This window comes from Podarcis raffonei, chromosome 16 (assembly GCF_027172205.1).
Source record: "Podarcis raffonei isolate rPodRaf1 chromosome 16, rPodRaf1.pri, whole genome shotgun sequence".
Taxonomy (NCBI): domain Eukaryota; kingdom Metazoa; phylum Chordata; class Lepidosauria; order Squamata; family Lacertidae; genus Podarcis; species Podarcis raffonei.
In genome coordinates, this window is record NC_070617.1 from 7,893,351 (window position 1) to 7,915,499 (window position 22,149).

Below are 22,149 nucleotides of genomic sequence, written 5' to 3' on the forward strand. Positions count from 1 at the left end.
CTCTATCATGTCTCCCCAACTTTACTTGCCTTTCCCCCCTAAAATAAAAAAGCTCTAAATGTAACCTTTCCTAGTAGAGGAGTTGATCATTTGGGTTGTTCTTTTCTGAAACTTTTCCAGCTTTACAATATCCCTTTTAAGAGTAAAGATGCATGGGATCATGGTGTATCATTTATTGGTTGTATTTATTGATTGACCACAAGGTGGCAGTCATCAGAGAGATGCTCTTCCACTCCCAGATCAAGGTTTTCTTCACTTCCTGCAGATCCTAGCCAGGTTTCCTCAGAAGTAAATGTCACTGAATTTAATGAGATGAATTCCACAGTGTGCAGTGTAGCCTTACAGCACTATCATGTAGAAGTCTGCTCAGAATTTAGTCCCATTGAATCGAATGGAACCTCACCTTTTTGGGAAATTGGGTAGGATTGCAGCTTTGAAGATGGAAGGTGCTGAAAAATCTTGGGCGCAATATATGAGTCAGCCAATCCCTTGCTGCAGTGAACATTTCTCTGGTTTTGTTTTGTTTGTAGTAAAGTTAGAGCTGCAACAAAGTTTAATCTATTTTGAGTAACAAAAAAGTACCCTATATATATATATATATATATATTAATCGGGACACCTTTTTAGATGATTTTTAATGCATCAAAGAGCAGTTTGGATAAGTTTGTCCTGTATCCTGGAAGGATGTTGTTAATCACCAATGAAACCATATCTTTATTTTCAGTGACTAAGGTCACAGAGATACTGGTTTACTCTGTTATGTTAGTCACATACACATGACCTTCCTCCACGACCACACACACACACACACACACACAAATTATGCAGGCCAGCACAGCAGAAACTTATTGCTCAATCTGCTTGACAGCAGGCTGGTAAAAAGAAAAAACCCCTACAAGGCTTGTAGCCAACATTTCCATGCTGGTTGAAGAGTGGGCTTCTAAGTAAAATGTTTTTGCAGGCCAGTAAAATTAATGGTAGGCTAGTGACATTCGTGGGCATATTTATTTTAACAACACTGGCCACATCAGTTGGTGTCATCAGCGCTAGAAGTGAAATAGAATTTTTCTGTTTTTTTAGTTTCAGCCCTTGCGTGGATAGCTGAGTAGAAAGGTCCCAATCCTGGAACCGGAGGTGGTTGGCCCATCCCCACATCTGCTCCTCCCCACTTTCCCCTGCAAGAAAAGCAGACCAGACCACCAGCAAAGGGTTGGGTGGGGGATGGCTTTTATTAAGCAGCGTTGTCTCGGCGAGCGATTACATGGCACTGAAAGGTGCTCTCTTTCCTCCAGGCTGGAGGGAGAAGCCAAGGAGGCTAGGAGGGGGACCCGGAAGGAGACGGCAAGAGGGGTGCCATGCCAGGCTTGGCAAAGCAGCTGCTTCCGTGGCTCGCCAGGGCTTCAAGCCCCTCAGGAGTTCTCCCAGAAGAAGTTGTTGCAAGCCACAGTGAGGGCTGCCACCAGGACCACGAATTCCTGGAAATCGACCTCCCCATCGCCGTTCTCATCCAGGTCGTGCATGATCTTGTCCACTGCTTCTGTGTCCTTCTGGGCCTGCAACACAGGAGAGAAGGGGTTCGTTTTTTACAATTGTGTTGTTTTACTACTGCTTCTGTTTGCATCGCTCGCCAGCCCCACTTACTCCCTGCCCCATGTATTCACAGCTCCATCAAACCCACTCCCATGTTCTCGCAGCTACTCCGTATCTCTCCCTCTCTGCTTTATTCAAACCTCTGCTGTTGTATAGAAACCATTTAAGAACCTGCCTTCTATCCCATTCCCCTACCCTGCTCTGACTTCCTGCAAATCCAGGATTGTGATGCTGCTCTACAAATCATCCAATGGGAGCTGTGCTTTGACTTCCTAACATCTTTATGTTATGCAGGAAGATTGTATGCTAGCAGTCCCATACGCAGCATTGCTTGGGAATTCCCAGGAACCAAAAATATGAGAGCGGTTTGGAAAACAGTGGTTAAAATCGGTACATTTTCGAAAGGTTCAGCCTGCCATCTTGAATCAAAATGGCACCCAAACATAGGTTGCAAAATGGCTGCATCCAAACTTAGAAGAAAAACCTTCTTCTTGATCTCTGGAACCATCACGCAAAATTTGGTTAGAATGAGCACAGCTTTGAAGGATTCAGCAATCCATCTTGATTCAAACATAGGCAAAAAACCTGCTCCTGGATCTCAGGAAACCCCATTCAAAATTTGGTTACATTATTGTAAGATGTGTCCGAATGCATAGCAAACAAACAGCATTCCAAAATATTTAACAGGACTAGCAGAAAGTTCCTGGTGCTGTTCAAATACCTGGTTTTCTGCAGCAAACTACCCTTGAACATGGAAGATCTATTTCACTGTATTGGCAAAGAAGCACCGATAGAACTATCCTTTATAAGTAAACCAGTTTGCATTGACATGCAACGCGAACAGAACCCAAGAAAGGCATGCACGAATGGCGGCAGAGCAAGTTTAAATCCACCCAATGCCGGACTTGTGTGCTGCGGAGAGGTCCATTATCGCTGCGCCGGCCAGTCGGGCTTGCCCTCCTCAGGGATTACTCCATTCCATTTCCCCATTAAAACTTTCCATACCTCCAGGAAGCAGCCGAGCTCGTTCTGCAGCAGGTCCTTCAGCTCCTTCTTGCTCAGCTTGTACTTGTCGCCCTCCTTGCCCGAGTAGCTGTGGAAGACAGAGATGAGGCCGTCCATTGCGCTCTCCAGCTGCGACGTCATTTCTGCGGTGGTGTTAGAGGAGGAGAGAAGTCCGATAAAAGAACCGACCCTGTGGAGGAATGGAAGTTGACCATCAAACTCCCTGGGTGCATGCATGCAGCCATTAACACACAGCCAGGAAATGTCACTCAAGGTGGGAAAACCCACCCACCCACCCCATGATATAAGAACAGGAGCCTTCTGGATCAGGCCAATGGCCCATCTAGTCCTGTTTCTCAAGGTGGGAAAACCCACCCACCCACCCCATGATATAAGAACAGGAGCCTTCTGGATCAGGCCAATGGCCCATCTAGTCCTGTTTCTCACAGTGGCCAGGCAGATGCCATAATGGGAAGCTCTCAAGCAGGATTCGAACACAAGAGCCCTCTCCCCTCCTATGGTTTCTAGCCACTGGTATCCAGAAGATTTGCTGCCTCCGTATATGGATGCAGAGCATAGCCATCAGTGGCCTTATCCTCAACAAATTTATCCAGTCCTCTCTTAAAGCCATGCAACTCGCTGCCTCCTGTGGCAGCGAGTTCCGTAGTTTAACTGCACCGCACGAAGAAGTACTTCCTTTTACCTCTCCCAAACCTCCCGCCGACTCCTTTCTGTAGTCAGAAATACACTGTAGATTTGAAGCATGCTTAAAGCACATGACGCCACCCAATCCTGAGAACTGTAGTTTAAGGGCGCTGGGAGTTGTAGCTCAGTGAAGGGCAAAGGACAGTCTCCAGGATTCTTGGGGGGGTGGGGGGTGGGCAGGGAATATGCTTTAAACGTATGGTGTGTACACAGATAATTTCCCACCCGTATTCTCAGGCTGCGCTTCAGGAGTTTTGAATCAAGGAAGAGAGGTCCAAAGTAAGAGAGAGAGGCTCCGCCATGTTGGCATTCTGGACAGCAGTCCCAGGCATAAAGCACAGCGACAGGGAAAGGGCAGGCATGCTCCTATAGCTCTGTGGATATTAGTGTGTTGGACTAGGGCTGGATAAACCCAGGTTCAAATCCCCCTGCCAACTTGTCGGCTTTGGGCCAGTCACTCTGTCAGTGTAACTAGCACTGCAGGCTTGTTGGGAAGATATAAAGGGAGATGGGGAAGACTGCATTGGCCATCCTCAACTCCTCGAGCGGGTGGGGGTATAATTGCAATCAACTAAATGGCACAAGAAGACTCTTGCATTTCCAGTTTTACAGTCGCTTAAAGGTTGGGGCCACCTGTTCCTGGCTTCGAAAACCCTTGCCCTCGCCTGCTCCCACCACACCTGCCTCCCACCCTCACCTGTGCGGGCGCAACCCCAAAATCATCACCCTCACCTTTATTTCTGTCCTCGGTTCTGTGCGTCGCAGCTGCCTCTGACAAAGCGAGTCCAAAATAGCTGGTCAGTGGCTTTAAATACGATCCCCGCGCCCTCCCCCAAAGGAAGAAACCGATACCGGCAGCTGGACAATCTGGCTGGGAGCTCACCGGGCAGGCAGTGTCCAAATTTAAAGGGGCAGGGTGGGTGCCGGATTAGGCAGGAGTCTCTCCACCACACCCAGATGGAGCCTCTAAGCCCAGGGAAAGACTGAATACAGTGGAAAAATTCTCATCCTATGCAAACAGGAGTCCTTTTCCCCCCTTTTTACTCCCTGCTGAATACACGATCCATAGAACCCTCACGCTTTTTGATGGGGAACTGTGTCGCTCCCCCAAAAGGCTAGCGAATAAATTGGTCAAGTAGCAGGTTTTAAGCTGAATAAACAGAAAACGAAGGTATTGGAGAAAAATCTAACAGCTGCTGAAAGAGAGAGGTTTCATAGTGAAACCGGATTAATGGTAGCAAAGAAAGTGAAATACCTGGGGATTAATTTGACATCTAAGAATGTGAACTTATTTAAAGATAATTATGAGAAATGTTGGACAGAAATTAAGAAATATTTAGAAATATGGTCAAATTTGAGACTTTCCTTGTTAGGCCGAATTGCTGTTATTAAGATGAATGTTTTGCCGAGAATGTTGTTTTTGTTTCAAACATTGCAGATTGTGGACAAAATGGACTGTTTCAAGAGGTGGCAGAAAGATATATCTAGATTTGTCTGGCAGGGCAAAAAGCCCAGAATAAAATTTAAGATATTAACTGATGCAAAAGAAAGAGGGGGGTTTGCCCTGCCAGACTTAAAACTGTATTATGAATCAGCGGCTTTTTGCTGGCTGAAAAACTGGCTACTTCTTGAGAACACAGACATTTTGGATCTGGAAGGGTTTAATAATAGGTTTGGTTGGCATGCATATATATGGTATGACAAGGTAAAAACTCATAAAGGTTTCAAAAACCATATTGTTAGGAAAGCACTATATAATGTTTGGATTTGGTATAAAGATCTGTTGGAAAATAAAACCCCTAGGTGGCTGTCACCAATGGAAGCTAAGGAAGTGAAAAAACTTAATATGGAATCTAAATGGCCAAAATATTGGGAAATTATAGAACAAGAGGGGGGGAAAGTGAAACTACAGAGTTATGAGAAATTGAAGTCTAAAGTAAGAGACTGGCTTCATTATTACCAGATAAATGAAGTATTCAAACAAGACAGGAAAATTGGCTTTCAGGTGGAGAGATCAAAATTAGAAACAGAATTGTTAGAACCCAATACTAAGAATTTGTCAAGAATGTACAACTTGCTGTTGAAATGGAATACACAGGATGAAACGGTTAAATCAGCTATGATTAAATGGGCACAAGACATTGGTCATGATATTATGTTTGCTGACTGGGAACAGTTATGGACCACCGGAATAAAGTTTACGGCATGTAATGCCTTAAGAGAGAATATTATGAAAATGATTTATAGGTGGTACATGACTCCAGTCAAGCTTGCAAAAATCTATCATTTGCCCAATAATAAATGCTGGAAATGCAATGAAACGGAAGGTACTTTCTACCACCTTTGGTGGACGTGCCCAAGGATTAAGGTCTTCTGGGAAATGATCTATAATGAAATTAAGAAGGTTCTTAAGTGTACCTTTCATAAGAAACCAGAGGCTTTTCTCCTGGGCATGGTGGGCCAATTGGTGTCAAGGAAAGATAGGACGTTTTTTATGTATACTACAACAGCAGCAAGAGTTCTTTTAGCCAAGTATTGGAAGACACAAGAACTACCCACGCTGGAAGAGTGGCAGACGAAGGTGATAGACTACATGGGACTGGCTGAGATGACTGGCAGAATCCGTGACCAAGGAAAAGAGACGGTGGAAGAAGATTGGAAGAAATATAAAGTTTATCTTAAGAACTGTTGTAAAATTAATGAGTGCTAAAATGTCATGGGTAATGTAAAACAGAATTGCAGCGGTAAATGATTGGGTAAGAGAAAAAGGATTAAAGAAAGTGAATTATAAGTAATTGAAATCAGGGGTTGCTGAAAAAGTTTAAAATAGGGATGCAGAAAAGAGAGGCACGGGGAAGTCGTTGAAATAAGGCTTAAGAAAAAGAGGTTATGAAATTATACGTGTTTATATGTTTGTTTGTCTATGTATTGTGAGTTGTAATGTGTTTTAATTCATGTTGGAAAATCAATATATATATATATATATATATATATATATATATATATATATATATATATATATAAAAGGCTAGGGAATAAAATCTGCCCTGTGGGAGCCCCAAAAACCCACAACTGGAAAAAGGCTGGGGTTCTGCAACTCCCGTGGTCAATACACAAAGCAAATCCTTGTCCTTGTTTTCACAGATGTATTTCTCTGTTATACTTGACCGCTGCTGGAAGTTCTTCTCCCTCCATCGCCCGCTATATTTGTTTGCTCCTTGGCCCGATCAAAGAGCGCAGTTGTCCTCTAGGTTACATTGAAAGCTCGAAAAGGAAGCCTCATGCTACGTGGCACCCAAATGTTCAAGTGTGCAGAAGCCAGGGTACTTCTCTTCCTCCACTCAGACTATCAGCTCAATCCTAGGCAGGGGCGGTTCTCCACCTGGGGAGCCCTGAGGGGCTCACTGGGAACCAGTGATGTCAAAGTGAGGCCAGGACCTGGCGTTTTAATGGCCCACAATGCCCCAGGGCCACTCAGGGGCATTCTGGGAAACTGAAATGGCAGCTCATAGACCCAACCGCCCAATGTGTGCTAGGGGCAGCTGGTGGTGGGCCCACCTGGGGTCTTAGCGCCTGCTGTAGTGTGGCAGGAATTTATGTATAGGTTGGGGGGGGTTGGCCCTCCAGCAGATATCATGCACATGCATCCCACTACCAAAATCAGCACACTTTTGTGACTTTTGTAATTTGTCCCCACAAAACACTTTGTCACAGTTTCTTCCTATCTATCTATTCAAGGGCCTCTGCTGCACAATACCAAACGTAACAATTCACTGACAAATGTATCTATGTACTGACTCGCTGGGAAAACTTCAGAAATTCATATAGACATGTGAGCTCAGCTACGCAGCACCCCCTCTGCCTGAGTGATAATTCCTGGCATCCTGATACCTGAGTGCCAGACAGGTAGCCATTCCAGAAATAACAAACCCAGATGAAGACAAAAGGGTGGGATTAACTTGGTTGGGAAACAGGGAAATGTAAATAACTCTTTTGTTTCACTTGATGGGTGTGTGATGGAGGGCAAGGGGAGTCATGGGGCAGGGTCCAGGATGCTCAGATTACTGCCACCAGACCTCCCCTTTCATGATGTAATCATGATGTTTTAGTGATGCCGTTTAGGGCGGGGTGTAACATGGGGATTAGGGACACGGGTGGCTCTGTGGTCTAAACCAATGAGCCTCTTGGGCTTGCTGATCAGAAGGTCGGCGGTTCAAATCCCTGCAATGGGGTGAGCTCCCGTTGCTCGGTCCCTGCTCCTGCCAACCTAGCAGTTCGAAAGCACGAAGTGCAAGTAGATAAATAGGTACCGCTCCAGCGGGAAGGTAAACGGCATTTCCGTGCGCTGCTCTGGTTCGCCAGAAGCGGCTTAGTCATGCTGGCCACATGACCTGGAAGCTGTACGCCGGCTCCCTCAGCCAATAAAGCAGGATGAGCGCCGCAACCCCAGAGTCATCCGCAACTGGACCTAATGGTTAGGGGTCCCTTTACCGTTAACGTGGGGATTAGCAGCTAATAAAAATTCGGGTTCTCTTTGTACGGGGCTTCCATCTTGTTTCACCTGGTAGCAGGTGGGAGTGCTGTTGCGACAGTTTTCAATAAAGACCAAGCCTACTGGCTGCTGTTTGCTCTGGTATTCCTGGTTGGTGCCCTTGGTTGTTTTTGTCCAAGGGAGCCCTCATATTTCTCCGTTAACATCTGGAAGCCGGTTGCTAACGCCGGTCCTGATCCTACCCATGTTTACTCCGAACTATGAGTTCAATAAGAGCATTGAAAAGCTGTGCTGGATCAGGCCCATCTAGTCCGTTGTCCTGTCCTTAGAGCTCAAGTGGTTGCTGTTGGAACTAGTAGGGCGGAAGGCAGGGAGCCCAGCAGTAGGTGGCACCAGAGAGCCAACGGTCCCATCCTTTCTCTTCCTCCCTGCTGAGTTCTACCAGGGGCAACCCTGAGACTAAGCAGGAGGAGGAAGCTGACAGCCAGGGTCACCCTGTGAGTAAGAAGCCATGGCAGTGACCCATTTACCCTAATGGAGCAGCCTCTGCGGCCTAAGGGTCAACCAGATGACCCTGGGAAGCTTGCAAGCCAGGCCTGAGGACAACATCAACTCTCCCCTCCTGCGGTTGACAGAACATTAGCCGCTGCAGCTAAGCTAACTTCCTAATCTTCTTTTAAAGCTGTTGCAAGTTGGTGGCCATTGTTGCCTTTTGTGGGAGCATGAAAAGGGGAAGTCCTTCGTTTTGTCTGTCCCGGATCTACCCAACATTTGACTTCACTGGCTGTGCCTGAGTTCTAGTACGATGCAAGAGGGAGGAAAAACTTATCCGCTGTCTTCACAACATGCATAATTTCGGACAGCTCATCTCTCATGTTCCCCCTTCCTTGCCTTTTCTCTAAGACCTACTCGGTAAGTAGACCTAGGATTGCTAGGGACATGGGTGGCGTTGTGGGTTAAACCACAGAGCCTAGGACTTGCTGATCAGAAGGTCGGCGGTTCGAATCCCCGCGACGAGGTGAGCTCCCGTTGCTCGGTCCCTGCCCCTGCCAACCTAGCAGTTCAAAAGCAAGTCAAAGTGCAAGTAGATAAATAGGTACCGCTCTGGCGGGAAGGTAAACGGCATTTCCGTGCGCTGCTTTGGTTCGCCAGAAGCGGCTTAGTCATGCTGGCCACATGACCCGGAAGCTGTACTCCGGCTCCCTCGGCCAGTAAAGCGAGATGAGCGCCGCAACCCCAGAGTTGGTCACGACTGGACCTAATGGTCAGGGGTCCCTTTACCTTTTTATTGCATGGCAGATAAATGTAAGAAAAGATGTCGTACCTGAATTATCTAAATCGATAACCTTTCTAGCTGAGGTGATACACCTCATGTAAACAATATAACTCAATACAGTTTTATTTTATAAATTGCATTTATACCCCAAAGAGCTTAAGGTGGCATGCATGGTCCTCCCACCTCTTCATTTAACCCCCAAAACAACCCTGCAAAGTAGGTTAGGATGAGAGCAGCGACTGGCCCAAGGTCCCTCAAATGAACTTCTCAGGGCCAAATTGGGGGGATTTGAACCCCGATCTCTCCCAGGTCCTAGTCTGAAACTCCTACCAGTGGCTCTCTCTATGAGTCCTCGACTCTGTGAACTATATGTAATATATGTGTTTCTGTTTCCGCTTGCCTGCACCAACATTTTAGCTCTTTTTAAAAAGAGTTTGTTTCTTCAAAGATGTCTTCAAATTTTCTTCCAACGGTCAAAGAAGAACCCCCTCCCAAAAAAACACACCCCAGGATATTTGGGCATGCCGGCATCAGACCGAAATCATCCTGCGAAATCTCGGCAGTGGCACGTTGGCCGGGCGCGACTCCTGAGAGGTTTTTTTTTTGGTCAGCGCCCGGTCTATTAATACCGCGAGTACGGTTTCTGCCGTAACGGTGGCATTGTCCGGGGACCTGTAACCCATCCTCTCGATAAGGAGGGCCCGCGATCGGGTGTCTCTGCCAGCTTCCTATCGGACAAAGGGTGCTGTCAGAGGAGTCTGCTCGGGTGACGGATCCGGGCCCACCTGACTCTGGGTTGCGCAGGGATGAGAAAGGGCCCTTGTTGAATGAAAACGCGCTGCCCTCAATGGTTGCCGCGGAAACAGAGAAGACCCGAAACCGGATTCCGGGCCTGGAGCCGGGATAAGCAAAGCCCAACTGGAAATAAACAATAAACAAAAAAACCACAACCCACCCACACGCCTCGGGTCCGGTTTCAAGACCTGGAGCTTGCAGCAAGAATAAACCGTCCTGGCATTAATGATGTAAGGGGAAGACCATTAATCATGCATTGTGTTATTGTGCCTTTTCCTCCTCCGGAGCTGGATTTGGCATCCTTGTTCTCAGGCATAAGTCACGATGTTTCATGCCACCCTGGGCACACACATGAGGCAAAGTCAGCTCAGGGCAGGTGGGGCTGCAGTTCTCAGTCGGCTGCCGTGTGGGGAAACGTCGAGGGCACCCCAGGGGTGTGGCAAAACTCAGGGCTGGGCACATTTTTTTAGCAAAGCGTGGGAAGGCTTCAGAGTTGCGGGATCAACTTTGTTGGGGTGGGGGGGCCTGGTGCAAAATGGCGGCTCGTGGGGGCAGAGCTAGGCTCAACATGGCCGCACTGGGGACGGAGCCTGACCAACAACAGGGTTTGGGAACTTGCAGTGGGGGGAATAATTACCTACAATACGATAATCTTTATTCTCATTGTCCCATACAGAACAACGAAATTGAAAAATCACATAAGACATTCAAAACCCAAGCTACGGCAGCCCATGAGCCAAGCATTGTGTATACAAGAGAAAAAAACGAAACACAATATTCAGTAAGGTAAAGGTAAAGGGACCCCTGACCATTAGGTCCAGTCGTGGCCGACTCTGGGGTTGCGGCACTCATCTCGCTTTATTGGCCGAGGGAGCCGGCGTACCGCTTCCGGGTCACGTGGCCAGCATGACTAAGCCGCTTCTGGCGAACCAGAGCAGCGCACGGAAACACTGATTACCTCCCCCTTGGAGCGGTACCTATTTATCTACTTGCACTTTGACGTGCTTTCAAACTGCTAGGTTGGCAGGAGCAGGGACCGAGCAATGGGAGCTCACCCCGTCATGGGGATTCGAACCACTGACCTTCTGATCAGCAAGTCCTAGGCTCTGTGGTTTAACCCACAGCGCTACCCGCGTCCCTACAATATTCAGTACAGTAGTCTAATTTGAAGGCACAGGAGTAGCTTTGTAATAGCCTATCATATGTATTGATTTCATTTATTTGTTTGCTTGCATTTATATCCTGCTTTTTACTCCATGTCAGAAACCATATTGTTCCTGTCCATCCAGACACTGACCAGGCCCAGGCTTCAGCAAGTCGGTGGCCTCATGTGCCTTCCTGCTCATTATTCTTAATGGTGATTATTATTCATAATGATGATGATGCTTTAGCCTCCTTGAGTTTCCTAGTTGCTGCCCTAGTCCAGGCGTTGCCAACGTTTTCGGGATAGAGGGCACCATTTTAAAATTCCGAGCTATTGCCGTGGGTGCCGCTCACAAAATGGCGTCTGCGTGGATGTGGCATGTCACAAAATGGATGCCACAGGAGCGTGGCATAATGCAAAATGGCTGTCTTAAGAGGTGCTGGTGGACACACAGACAACCTCTGCCCTTGGTTCTAGCAGCCTGGTAGGAGTCAAATCAGATTTGGCGAGACTCTTATCGAGGGGAGGTCTGAGTCTCTTTGCATTATATCAGAGGTTTTCAACCTTTTTGAGTCCATGTCTCCTTTGACCACTGCATTACACAGGTTCCTGCAAGGCTGAATGGTAAAGTTTCTATTGCCGTACAAAGTTTCACATGCACCTTCTGCTCCACCCAGGCTCTCTACGGTGTTTCAGACTCTACAATCACTCTTCTCACCATTCTCTATATTAGCAGGTCCCCAACTGCAAATTTGTTTATTTTAGATAGATATAACCATTTGACTGTAATTAAAATAATCAACAAAGCTGCTTGAGAAAAAAGCCTTCAGATCCTTAATATGCTGCAATAAAATACGGCAACGTAAAACAACATTTTTTTCTAAAAAGAGAAAGACAAAAACTACTTGAATTAGCTTTTATGGAAGGTCATTATTTTCTTAATACAATATTGTATTAAAGGGCAACCTGTTTCCCCATAATTTATTTCTAGAGTCCCTTGCAGTTTTCACTCTTGGGTGTTATTCTTCCTATTACAGCCAAATCCCAAAGTTTCTTAGGACATTCTTTCCACGAAGGGAGTAATGGAACTTTCCAGTTTTGAGCCATTAACATTCTTACAGGTATTTGCAGATAGGAGGCCTGTTCCTTATGTTATTTCTTTAGGATAGGTGACATATAGTTCTGCCCTATCAATACCGGATCTAAGGGAACTTCATATTTCAATACTGTTGCTGTTATTCTAATGATCACCTTCCACTATATTTGTGTAAAAGATCCACGGCCACCACATGTGGTGATATGTTCCGTTCTGCTTTCTGCAAATCTGCCTCATCTTGGCTTTCTCCGTTGCCTCCGAGTTTGTGGTACCATTACACGCAAAAGCCCCTTCGTTTGGTGGGGCTGCATTTGCTACTGTCTCTCTTTGCTCCCCACCCCATCCTGCCCCATCGCCTTATAAAACAGTTGGGACTCATGACATCGTCGTCAGGCTATTCTGGCAGCCAAGATTTTACTTCTCTGGTCTGGCGAAGGAGAATGTGAAGCAGTCAGGCACAAAACACACACACACCCTCCAACTTTTCTCCAATGAAAATAGGGATGTCCAATTCCACAGTTGTAGTATTACTAGTGATTACTATTATTATTATTATACAGCACCCATCCTAGTGGTTTGCCCCAGCCACACTGGGTGGCTTCCAAAATATATAAAAACATAATAAAACATGAAACCTTAAATAAACCTTCCCTCTACAGGGCTGCTTTCAGATGTCTTCTAAGGGTTGTATAGATATTTATCTATTCAGGGGGGGTCACATAACTCTGTACTCTCCAACATTTTTCTGATGAAAATAGGGACGTCCTAATGAAAAGTGGGACATTGCAGGGTTAAGAAATCAGAAACTGGGACAGATTCTGTAAATCCAGGACTGTCCCTGGAAAACAGGGACACTTGGCGGGTCTGACAACATCAGGGCTTGCTCCAGTCAGATTGTAAAGCCCCCCCCCCGCTAATTTTACATGCTTTATCATTTGTCTTAGTACTTTAAAATTGTAAACCATCTTGGATGCCTCGGCAGAAACATGGCTTATTAATCAATGAAATAATGATAATGATAATGATAATGATAATGATAATACAGTGGTACCTCGAGTTAAGTACTTAATTCGTTCCGGAAGTCCGTTCTTAACCTGAAACTGTTCTTAACCTGAAGCACCACTTTAGCTAATGGGGCCTCCTGCTGCCACCACGTAATTTCTGTTCTCATCCTGAAGCAAAGTTCTAAACCTGAAGCACTATTTCTGGGTTAGCAGAGTATGTAACCTGAAGCGTATGTAACCTGAAGCGTATGTAACCCGAGGTACCACTGTAATAATCATAATAATATTGACAGATTGTGGGAGTTGAATCTGCTCCTGGCTTACCTCACCACACAGATATGTTATAGTCAACATAGTGAATCACTGTGATATATATGGTTGCTTGCATGCCATTTTGAACAATGACTAGCCAGAGCATGAAACCAAGGGCAAATTCCAGATTGCCAACACGAGCACACCTTGGTTGGTTCTGCTTCTGAGTTGGCAAGCCGGCCGCCATTTTGTATTCCCCCACAATGCTCTGGAAATGGTGAGGGGAAATGGCAGGCATGCGCACAGAGAATGTGGAGGATATTCCACGAATAGTCTACAAAATGGCCTTCGATGAGTAGACAAGGGCCTTAATAATTAAAAAAAGAAGAAGCACATCAAATTCTACCAGAAAGGTCGTGAAATGTTTGGCCCAGCTTTGCATTAAAGTACCGGTCATCGGCCACTAGTGGGCGACGTGTGCTGTTATCTCTACTGCTTCCCAGGCATTTGCCACCGAGAACATCAGCTGATTTTGCAAGAGTTTAAGGCGTGGACCAGTGATGCTCCAGAGACCTGCCAGCATTCCATCGCTCTCCGAATTCCTCCACGGTCTAATATTTCTCTCTGGCTTCCTGTCCCCAAACAGTTGTGTAATTGTGTAATTGCGCTGCGGCGCTGTGCAATGGAGCCTTGTCATTTTTCCAGAACGGAACGTTCTGGAATGTTCCCACTTCCACACAGCCTTACACATGGCCCTTGATTTATTTTCTTTTATGATGTACATGTAAAAGGTTTCGGTTTTTTTAAGAAAAGCACAGTGGTATCCTGTGGTATCGGGGCACGGCGGCACATCACGGTCACACTGCGCACTGTACATTTAACGGAGGATTATACCACTTCAAGGGACGCGGGTGGTGCTGTGGTCTAAACCACAGAGCCTAGGGCTTGCCGATCGGAAGGTCGGCGGTTCGAATCCCCGCAATGGGGTGAGCTCCCGTTGCTCAGTCCCTGCTCCTGCCAACCTAGCAGTTCAAAAGCAAGTCAAAGTGCAAGCAGATAAATAGGTACCGCTCCAGCGGGAAGGTAAACGGTGTTTCCATGCGCTGCTCTGGTTCGCCAGAAGCTGCTTAGTCATGCTGGCCACATGACCCGGTTAAGCGAGATGAGCACCGCAACCCCAGAGTCATCCGCGACTGGACCTATCGGTCCGGGGTCCCTTTACCTTTACCTATACCACTTCAACAGTCATATCCCTTCCCCGAAATAATAATAATCTTGGGAGCTTTTGTTTGTTAAGGCTGCTGAGCGTTAGTAGGTGGCCCTGCTTCCCTTCACAGAACTAAAATTTTCAGAGTTCCCTAGGAAGAGGGGTTGATTGCTAAACCACTCTGAGAATTATAGCTCTCTGGCCGTTGCTGACATTTTCTTTATCGGCAACTGGCAACTCCTGGGCCAAAATCTGGCCCTCTGGGGTGTATTGATCTACAGTAGGGCTGCCATATGTCTGGAATTTGCCTGACAAAATGGTGTCGGGGTAGAATTTTCCAGAACTGGTAAAAATGTCCTGGAAAGCCCTTATTTGAAGTGGGGTTTTTTTGGGGGGGGGGGTTGGCGAATTTCCTAAAAAATAGCTAAAACGCATACTTTTTAATTACAGAAAGGTAGCCGTGTTGGTCTGCCATAGTCAAAACAAAAAAATTTTTCCCTTTCAGTAGCACCTTAAAGACCAACTAAGTTAGTTCTTGGTATGAGCTTTCGTGTGCATGCACACTTCTTCAGATACACTGAAACAGAAGTTGCCAGATCCTTCTATATAGTGAGAAGGTGGGGAGGGGTATTACTCAGAAGGGTGGTGGGAATGGGTGATTGGCAGATAGCTGTGATGAGCCTGTTGACGACTCTTAACGACTGCAATAGGTCTTACAGGAAAAAGCAAGGGGTGAGAAGGTGAAAAATGGCTTTGTCATGTATAATGAGATAAGAATCCAATGTCTTTGTTCAGACCAGGTCTCTCCATGGTTTTAAGTTTGGTAATGAGTTGCAATTCAGCAGCTTCTCTTTCCAGTCTATTTCTGAAATTCTTTTGTAGTAAAACAGCTACTTTGAGATCTTGTATAGAATGTCCTGGGAGATTGAAGTGTTCTCCTACTGGTTTCTCTGTCTTGTGATTCTTGATGTCCAATTTATATACTTTTTAATGGAGATCTTGCAAAAAAAAAGCAGCAAAAAAAAAAAAAAAGCTCAACAACATTTGTGTCCGTCTGGATTTTCACTTTTTGAAATATGGCAACCTTAATGTACAGTCCACTCATGGAGAGCTTTAACTTATTATGTGCCTAGGCACTCGAGCCACAGAGTTCCCAGGAGAACAATAGAACACACTGACACAAAGTATTTTGGTATATGGGTTCAAATAGGCCACAACATGGCCGGCCATGACGTAGGGGTGAGGTTGTCCACCCCTAAGCTGGACAACTATCGAGCATGGTTGCCTGACCGCAATGCCTCCCACCAATAAAGTGTGAGATAAGATGGCGCCCGGCACCCTTTCGCTGCGCCGATGGACGCCTGTGCCGATAGTAAAAACTAGAGCTCTCTTAGCAGAGTCCATAGCAGAGTTCTTAGCAGCGGTAGAAAGTGTTGCCTTGTGTGTGGATAATAAATCAGACTGAATGCAGGCTTCTTGCTAATCTCCAACAGCCTTTAATGAGAAGAAAAACATCATAAATCAGCCCGGTGAGAGAGCGGACATCCTTTCGTCTCTCAGCCAAAAACGAAAGGAAACTCCTCACATAAAGAGGTGAGCGGACTTCTGAGAAGACCCACCGGTGGGTTTACTCTGAGTAGGACCTAGTTGTCCCAGAAAGGCCTATTATAGCCTATTGATATCTATCTTGTTGACCCCTCAAAAGCTGCCATAATATATTGTCTGAACTAATTATTAATGGCGGGGAGGAGAAAACCCAGAGCTCTTCACTGCAGTATAAGCTTTCTAGAAAGGTGTCGTTTTCCAACAACACAGCGTCTAGGATATCATCCTTCCATAGGCTTGATTTCAAAAATCGGAAGCTTGTTGTGTTTGGTCAACGTGGAGTAACTGTGCGCTGTACCCTCCTGGTCAACCTATCCGCAGGAAGGTTAAACTATGCAAATTTCTGCAGAAAGGTGAAGAGCTGAATTTAAAATTGGAGAGATGGGAAACCGACTTACAGATTTGTACCTCCTTAGCGGCTCATAGGGAAGTCAGAGAATTCTGACCAAAATGGGGATCAGAAATTGCTGGTGCTTGCTCACTTGTCCCCTGTCCAGGAGACAAACCAGTCTGGCAAATACGATCAGTCCTTTGCTATAATTTTCTGCTCTCAGTCTGCAAGCGATACTTGATTATTTCCCCCTGTGCTTCCTTTGCATTTATGTGATGTATTTTTGTGTTTATATACCGTGAACTGCCTTGTTATCCTCGGATGAAGGGCAGTATACAAGTGTAATATAAATATAGATAAATAAATAAAATTAATTCAGTAACTTATGTACGACAGCAATACAAACAGCACAGTTTTGTGAGACAAACACAGGGTGGGACAGGAAAATATGCCTTCTTACATTGCTAATGGCTCATCGTGCCCAAGCCATTTTGCTCCCTGAGGCATAGGAAAAATTGCCTCCCTCCCAAAAAAATGCCATGTACAATATCTGACCAGATTAGCAGTTTCGTCTTATTTCTAGACCAGCAGTGGGACATTATCCCTCACCATACCTGAAGGCAACAGGCTAGCATGGAGGGTTACAAAGCAAGCTGGTTTAGGGAAGTTAGGTGGGGGCCGTCCCCCTGCCATTTGCCACCTGAGGCATATGTGTCACTTTATTGAATAGCAGAGCCGGTTCTGGTACTTTCTGAACAGGAAGGGGTTGGGAACGGAGGGTTGGGAGGGGGAGAAGGGGAGCTGTTTACAACTGTATTTTTTCTCCCTCTGCCAAGACAGAGAACTCATTCAGTTCCTTGGTCCAGTAGCACCAGCGGTGCTGAGTCTCGCCCCTTCCTTTCCCCGTGGGATTTTGGAAAAGCGTCTCTCTCTGTGTGTGCACAGGAACTGGGGGGGGGGGGGAAGCAGTGGAACGACCGAGATGTTTGCAAGAACACGGGGTGGGTCGGAACGGCGGGAGCTGGATCTGATGTCAAAGCACAAGAAGAGCAGTGTCTCAAATCCAGGGGTGGATTTACAGGCCGCCCCACCCCTGGTCACCGCCGCCTGCGCGAAGGGTGCCAGCGTTCCTTGCTAAAACATCGCCATCAATTGACAAGCAAGTCAAGGAGGGAGACCAACGTCACTTGCTGGTTTGAGGAACGAATGTTCAGCTTTTCATAGAATCATAAAACGGTAGAGTTGGATATATGGGATAGCTGTATGGATATATGGGATATACTCCATGGGAGTAGATAGATAATTTATTACAGTCGGAGACCAGCTTATAAAACACACTTGGGGTTACAATCCCAGAAAGAAAACAAACATTTAAAACAATGTACAACAATAAATTTAAAATTTGTAAATGCGATAAGCCTATAGACACTAGAGTTACAAGCCTGGAATGTCACAGCATACACCCACACACCCAAATCCCTGATATACGATTAACGTTCAAGCACTGGAAAGTTATACACATGTAAGGTAAAGGTAAAGGGACCCCTGACTGTTAGGTCCAGTCGTGGCCGACTCTGGGGTTGTGGCGCTCATCTCGCTTTATTGGCCGAGGGAGCTGGCGTACAGCTTCTGGGTCATGTGGCCAGCATGACTAAGGCACTTCTGGCGAACCAGAGCAGCGCACGGAAACGCTGTTTATCTTCCCACCGGAGTGGTACCTATTTATCTACTTGCACTCTGACATGCTTTCGAACGGCTAGGTTGGCAGGAGCAGGGACTGAGCAATGGGAGCTCAGGGGATTCAAACCGCCAACCTGCTGATCAGCAAGCCCTAGGCTCTGTGGTTTAGACCACAGCGCCACCCGTGTCCCACATGTACTCAGAAGTAATTTCCAGTAGCGGATCTTAGGGTCTCAGATTTCGGCAGCACTCTGTGTTACCCCAAATTGAGCACCCCCACCTCTTGACTACCGGGGTGCCAACTTGAATAAAATATGGGGGGGCAGGTAAGCCCCACTCCACATAATCGATCACAAGACACAGCACACACACACCCCATTTGAATAGCAGTGCCCGTCACTTTGTGCCCCGCCCCGCTCCCCTCAAATATTTTATGGGCTCTTATGCTCTGTGCCCAGTGTGACTGAACCGGTTGTGCTCCCCTAAATCCACCTCTGTAGCTAGCCTTATGAGGAATGGTTGAAGGACCTGGGTATGTTTAGCTTGGAAAGAGGAGACTGGGAGGAGATAGGATAGCCACCTTCAAATATCTAAAGGGCTGTCCCATGGAAGATGGAGCAAACTTGATTTCAACATCAGGAAAAACATTCTGACTGTCAGAGCTGTTCAGCAGTTGAAAGGTCTCCCCTCGGGAGGTTGTGGACTCTGCTTCCTTGAAGGTTTTGAAGCAGAAGTTGGGTGGCCATCTGTCATGGATGCTTTAGCTCGGTCCAGTATATCTGAAGGAGCGTCTCCACCCCCATCGTTCTACCCGGACACTGAGGTCCAGCTCCGAGGGCCTTCTGGCAGTTCCCTCACTGCGAGAAGCCAAGTTACAGGGAACCAGGCAGAGGGCCTTCTTGGTGGTGGCCCCCGCCCTGTGGAACGCCCTCCCACCAGATGTCAAAGAGAACAACAACTACCAGACTTTTAGAAGACATCTGAAGGCAGCCCTGTTTAGGGAAGTTTTGAATGTTTGATGCATTACTGTATTTTAATCTTTTGTTGGAAGGTGCCCAGAGTGCCCGGGGAAGCCCAGCCAGATGGGCGGGGTATAAATAATGAATTATTATTATTATTATTAACTGAGATTCCTGCATTGCAGAGGGTTGGACTAGATGACCCGGGGTCCCTTCCAACTCTAAGATTCTATGATTCTACCATTTGGTGGCGGCTGATAACTACTGAAGCTGGAGGGGTGGTAGGCAGGGCATCTAATGGGAGGGGGAGCCATCTCATTCTCCCTCCCTCGTCCCTTGCAAAGGGACAATGGGCACAAAGCAATTCTCAAATGCAAGCACCAGATTTGGATGATGCCAAGGTTGCAGGTTCGATCCCGGGACGGGACAGCTGCATATTCCTGCATTGCAGGGGATTGGACTAGATGTTCCTCAGGGTCTAAAATTCTATGTTTCCCATCATCTCTGACCATTGGCCATGCTGGCTGCCAGGGGTTGGGAGTGCAGCAACATCTGGAGGGCTGCAGGCTCCCTAAATTTACCAGGAAGAACAATTTGCTTTTATTCTCTAATATGCAACATGGTTGAGAGATCTGCGCTTGCAGCATCTTCTGGGTCAGAGATGAGTCATGGGTGCAGATGGTGAAGCCGAGTCAACATAACACATGCAGCCATGGTGACTGCCAGCTCAGCACATTGAAGGGATCATGGGAGACGCTCCTTGCTCAGAGAAGCCACATCGGTCTAGCGCTTGGATTATTCAATTTGTTAATGATCTGGAGTTAAGGAGGATGATCTCAATTCTGGAGTAGCCGACAGTTACCCTGCCTAGGCATTAAGTGCCACAGACCTTTTCAGAGAGACCCGTTCACCTGTGGGTGGATGACCCGAATCAGAGAAAATTAGGGCTTCCTTTAACTCTGGCTTGCATCTAGGAAATGCCTCTGGGCGGGTGCAGAGTGCCTTTTGCTTGCCAAACTGAGTAACCACCACCACCACCTAATCACCAGCCAGGGGGCACAGAGGCAGGCTGGTTTGGAGACTAGGTGCCCACATAGTACGCACAGGTGCCCGTGTGCTCTCCAGCCCGTCTAATAGTGCCCACAAAATATCTCTTTCAAAATCCAGAATGCACGAGGGGGGAGGGTTGGTCTTCCAGCTCAGTTCCTGTTTGCACTGGCTCATTCTCCTACACCAAAAGCACCCTCTTAAATATGCCAGGATTCGATCTTCCCATTCTGGACAGAGAAGAGGTGCAAAGAGCTTCTCTCTGTGAGAGAGCACAGTGGTCCCTGATGTGGGTGTCTTTTCCCTGTTGGGGGGGGCAGCCGATTGGGGGTGGGAATGCCATTTTCACTCTTTCAAATGCTGCAGCCGTTTTGTGCTAGGCTGTACCCCCACAGCAGCTACAGCTAAATACTACTGAATATTATTATTATTATTATTATTATTATTATTATTATTATTATATTACAAGTACTATTACTGCATTAATGCCACAGAGAAAACAGCACAATCATAAAACCATATAATACAATCCACCAAAAAAACAACAACAATTAAAAACCCTGCAGCAGCGAGTTCCATAGATTCACAACCGCACAGTGCAGATGTGCAGTGCTTTGTTTGGTCTCTCCTAAACGTGCTGGCTCTCAGTCGTTCCCTGGGCAGTGCCAACGTTCCAGCAGAGAGAGAGAGAGAAAATAAAAATAATATCAACCTTCCATCCTATCCCCTCCATCACCCAGCTGCCCCCACCCCCAAACTAACCCACCAGATGTGTTTGCCTTTTCCTGATAGGTGCTCCAAACATCTGGACCGCTTCAGCTGCCCTTTAAGGGAGGGCCGTCACACAGTGGAAAAGCACCTCCTTTTGTCCACAGAAAGTCCCAGGTCTTGAAATGTCTCTCACCTGAAACCCTGACATCCAAGTGTAGCAAATGTTAAGACAAACGAACAAATGACCTGGTGCGGTATAAAGCACTTTCCTGTTTTCCTTAGCAATATAGACGCTTCAGGTTGCAGACGCTTCAGGTTACAGACTCCGCTAACCCAGAAATAGTACCTCGGGTTAAGAACTTTGCTTCAGGATGAGAACAGAAATTGTGCGGCCCCATTCACTAAAGTGGTACCTCAGGTTAAGAACAGTTTCAGGTTAAGAACGGACCTCCAGAACGAATTAACCCAAGGTACCACTGTACAGCTTTTTATTCAGAACAATGAGGACTAGGATCTTAACTTGACTTTTTGGCAGTGCCGCCTGTCTGAAACCCTTGAACGCAGCTGCCTGTCTGTGGAGACAGAGGGAATATTGATCTAGATAGACCAGCATAAGAAGACGCTGTTGGATCAGACTACCAGCCCCTCTCTAGTCCTGTCTTCGCAGGTGCCAACCGTATCTCCCAGCGACAAACCCGCAAGCACAACAGCCCTCTCCCCTCCTGCGTTTTCCGGCAACTGGCATTCAGTTGCTCCCTCGGACCACAGAGGCAGAGCGTAGCCAATGTGGCTAGTAGCTATGAATAGCCTTCTATTCCCACGAATATGCCCGGTCCGCTTTTAAAGCCATTCCAGTTGCCGGCCACCACTGCATTCCTGTGGCAGAGAGTTCCACTGGTGAACTGTCGTGAATCTCCCAACATTCAGCTTTGCCTGCAAGTTCTGCTGTTGTGGAGGAGAAGAGCCTCTCTCTGTGTTATCCATGTAATTCTGTAAACTTCTGTCAAGCCACCCTTTCCCCTCGCCTCTTCCCTAAGCTAAAAAGTCCCAGACGCTGAGGCTCCGTTTCACATGTCCTTTTCTGGGGAGAGCAGAGACGAGGGGAAAGCCATGCCCAGCGCTGCCCCTTCCCCAATCCCCTTAAATCGAAACCACTTACTTAAAACCTGGAGGGATCTTGTGTGCGGCTGCTGCTGCAGGTCTGGGCTAGGTGGGTGCCAGAGGGACTTGCCTTGTACCCGGGTCTGGAC

General features: G+C 46.8%; 1 protein-coding gene across 4 annotated transcripts; it reads right to left on the bottom strand.

Annotated features, from left to right (window-relative positions):
- Positions 1–1,210: 1,210 nt before the first annotated feature.
- S100A1 (S100 calcium binding protein A1) lies at positions 1,211–22,149 on the bottom strand. Of its 4 annotated transcripts, none has more exons than XM_053368767.1 (3): positions 22,059–22,149; positions 2,596–2,738; positions 1,211–1,553 (listed from the first exon to the last, which is right to left on the bottom strand). In XM_053368767.1, the coding sequence occupies exons 2-3, from the start codon at positions 2,734–2,736 to the stop codon at positions 1,410–1,412; spliced, it is 285 nt and encodes a 94-aa protein (XP_053224742.1). In that variant the 5' UTR covers positions 2,737–2,738; positions 22,059–22,149; the 3' UTR covers positions 1,211–1,409. The 4 variants fall into 4 exon arrangements, with proteins under 4 accessions (XP_053224742.1, XP_053224740.1, XP_053224739.1 ...); XM_053368765.1 differs by having other exon boundaries at positions 2,596–2,785; positions 22,059–22,083; XM_053368764.1 differs by lacking the exon at positions 22,059–22,149 and adding an exon at positions 4,033–4,153 and having other exon boundaries at positions 2,596–2,785.

Coding starts and splice junctions, on each gene's coding strand:
- S100A1 (XM_053368767.1), bottom strand. CDS start 2,736: ATGACGTCGCAGCTGGAGAGCGCAATGGACGGCCTCATCTCTGTCTTC. Junction 1,554..2,595: donor AGCTCGGCTGCTTCCTGGAG/GTATGGAAAGTT, acceptor CCTGTGTTGCAG/GCCCAGAAGGACACAGAAGC.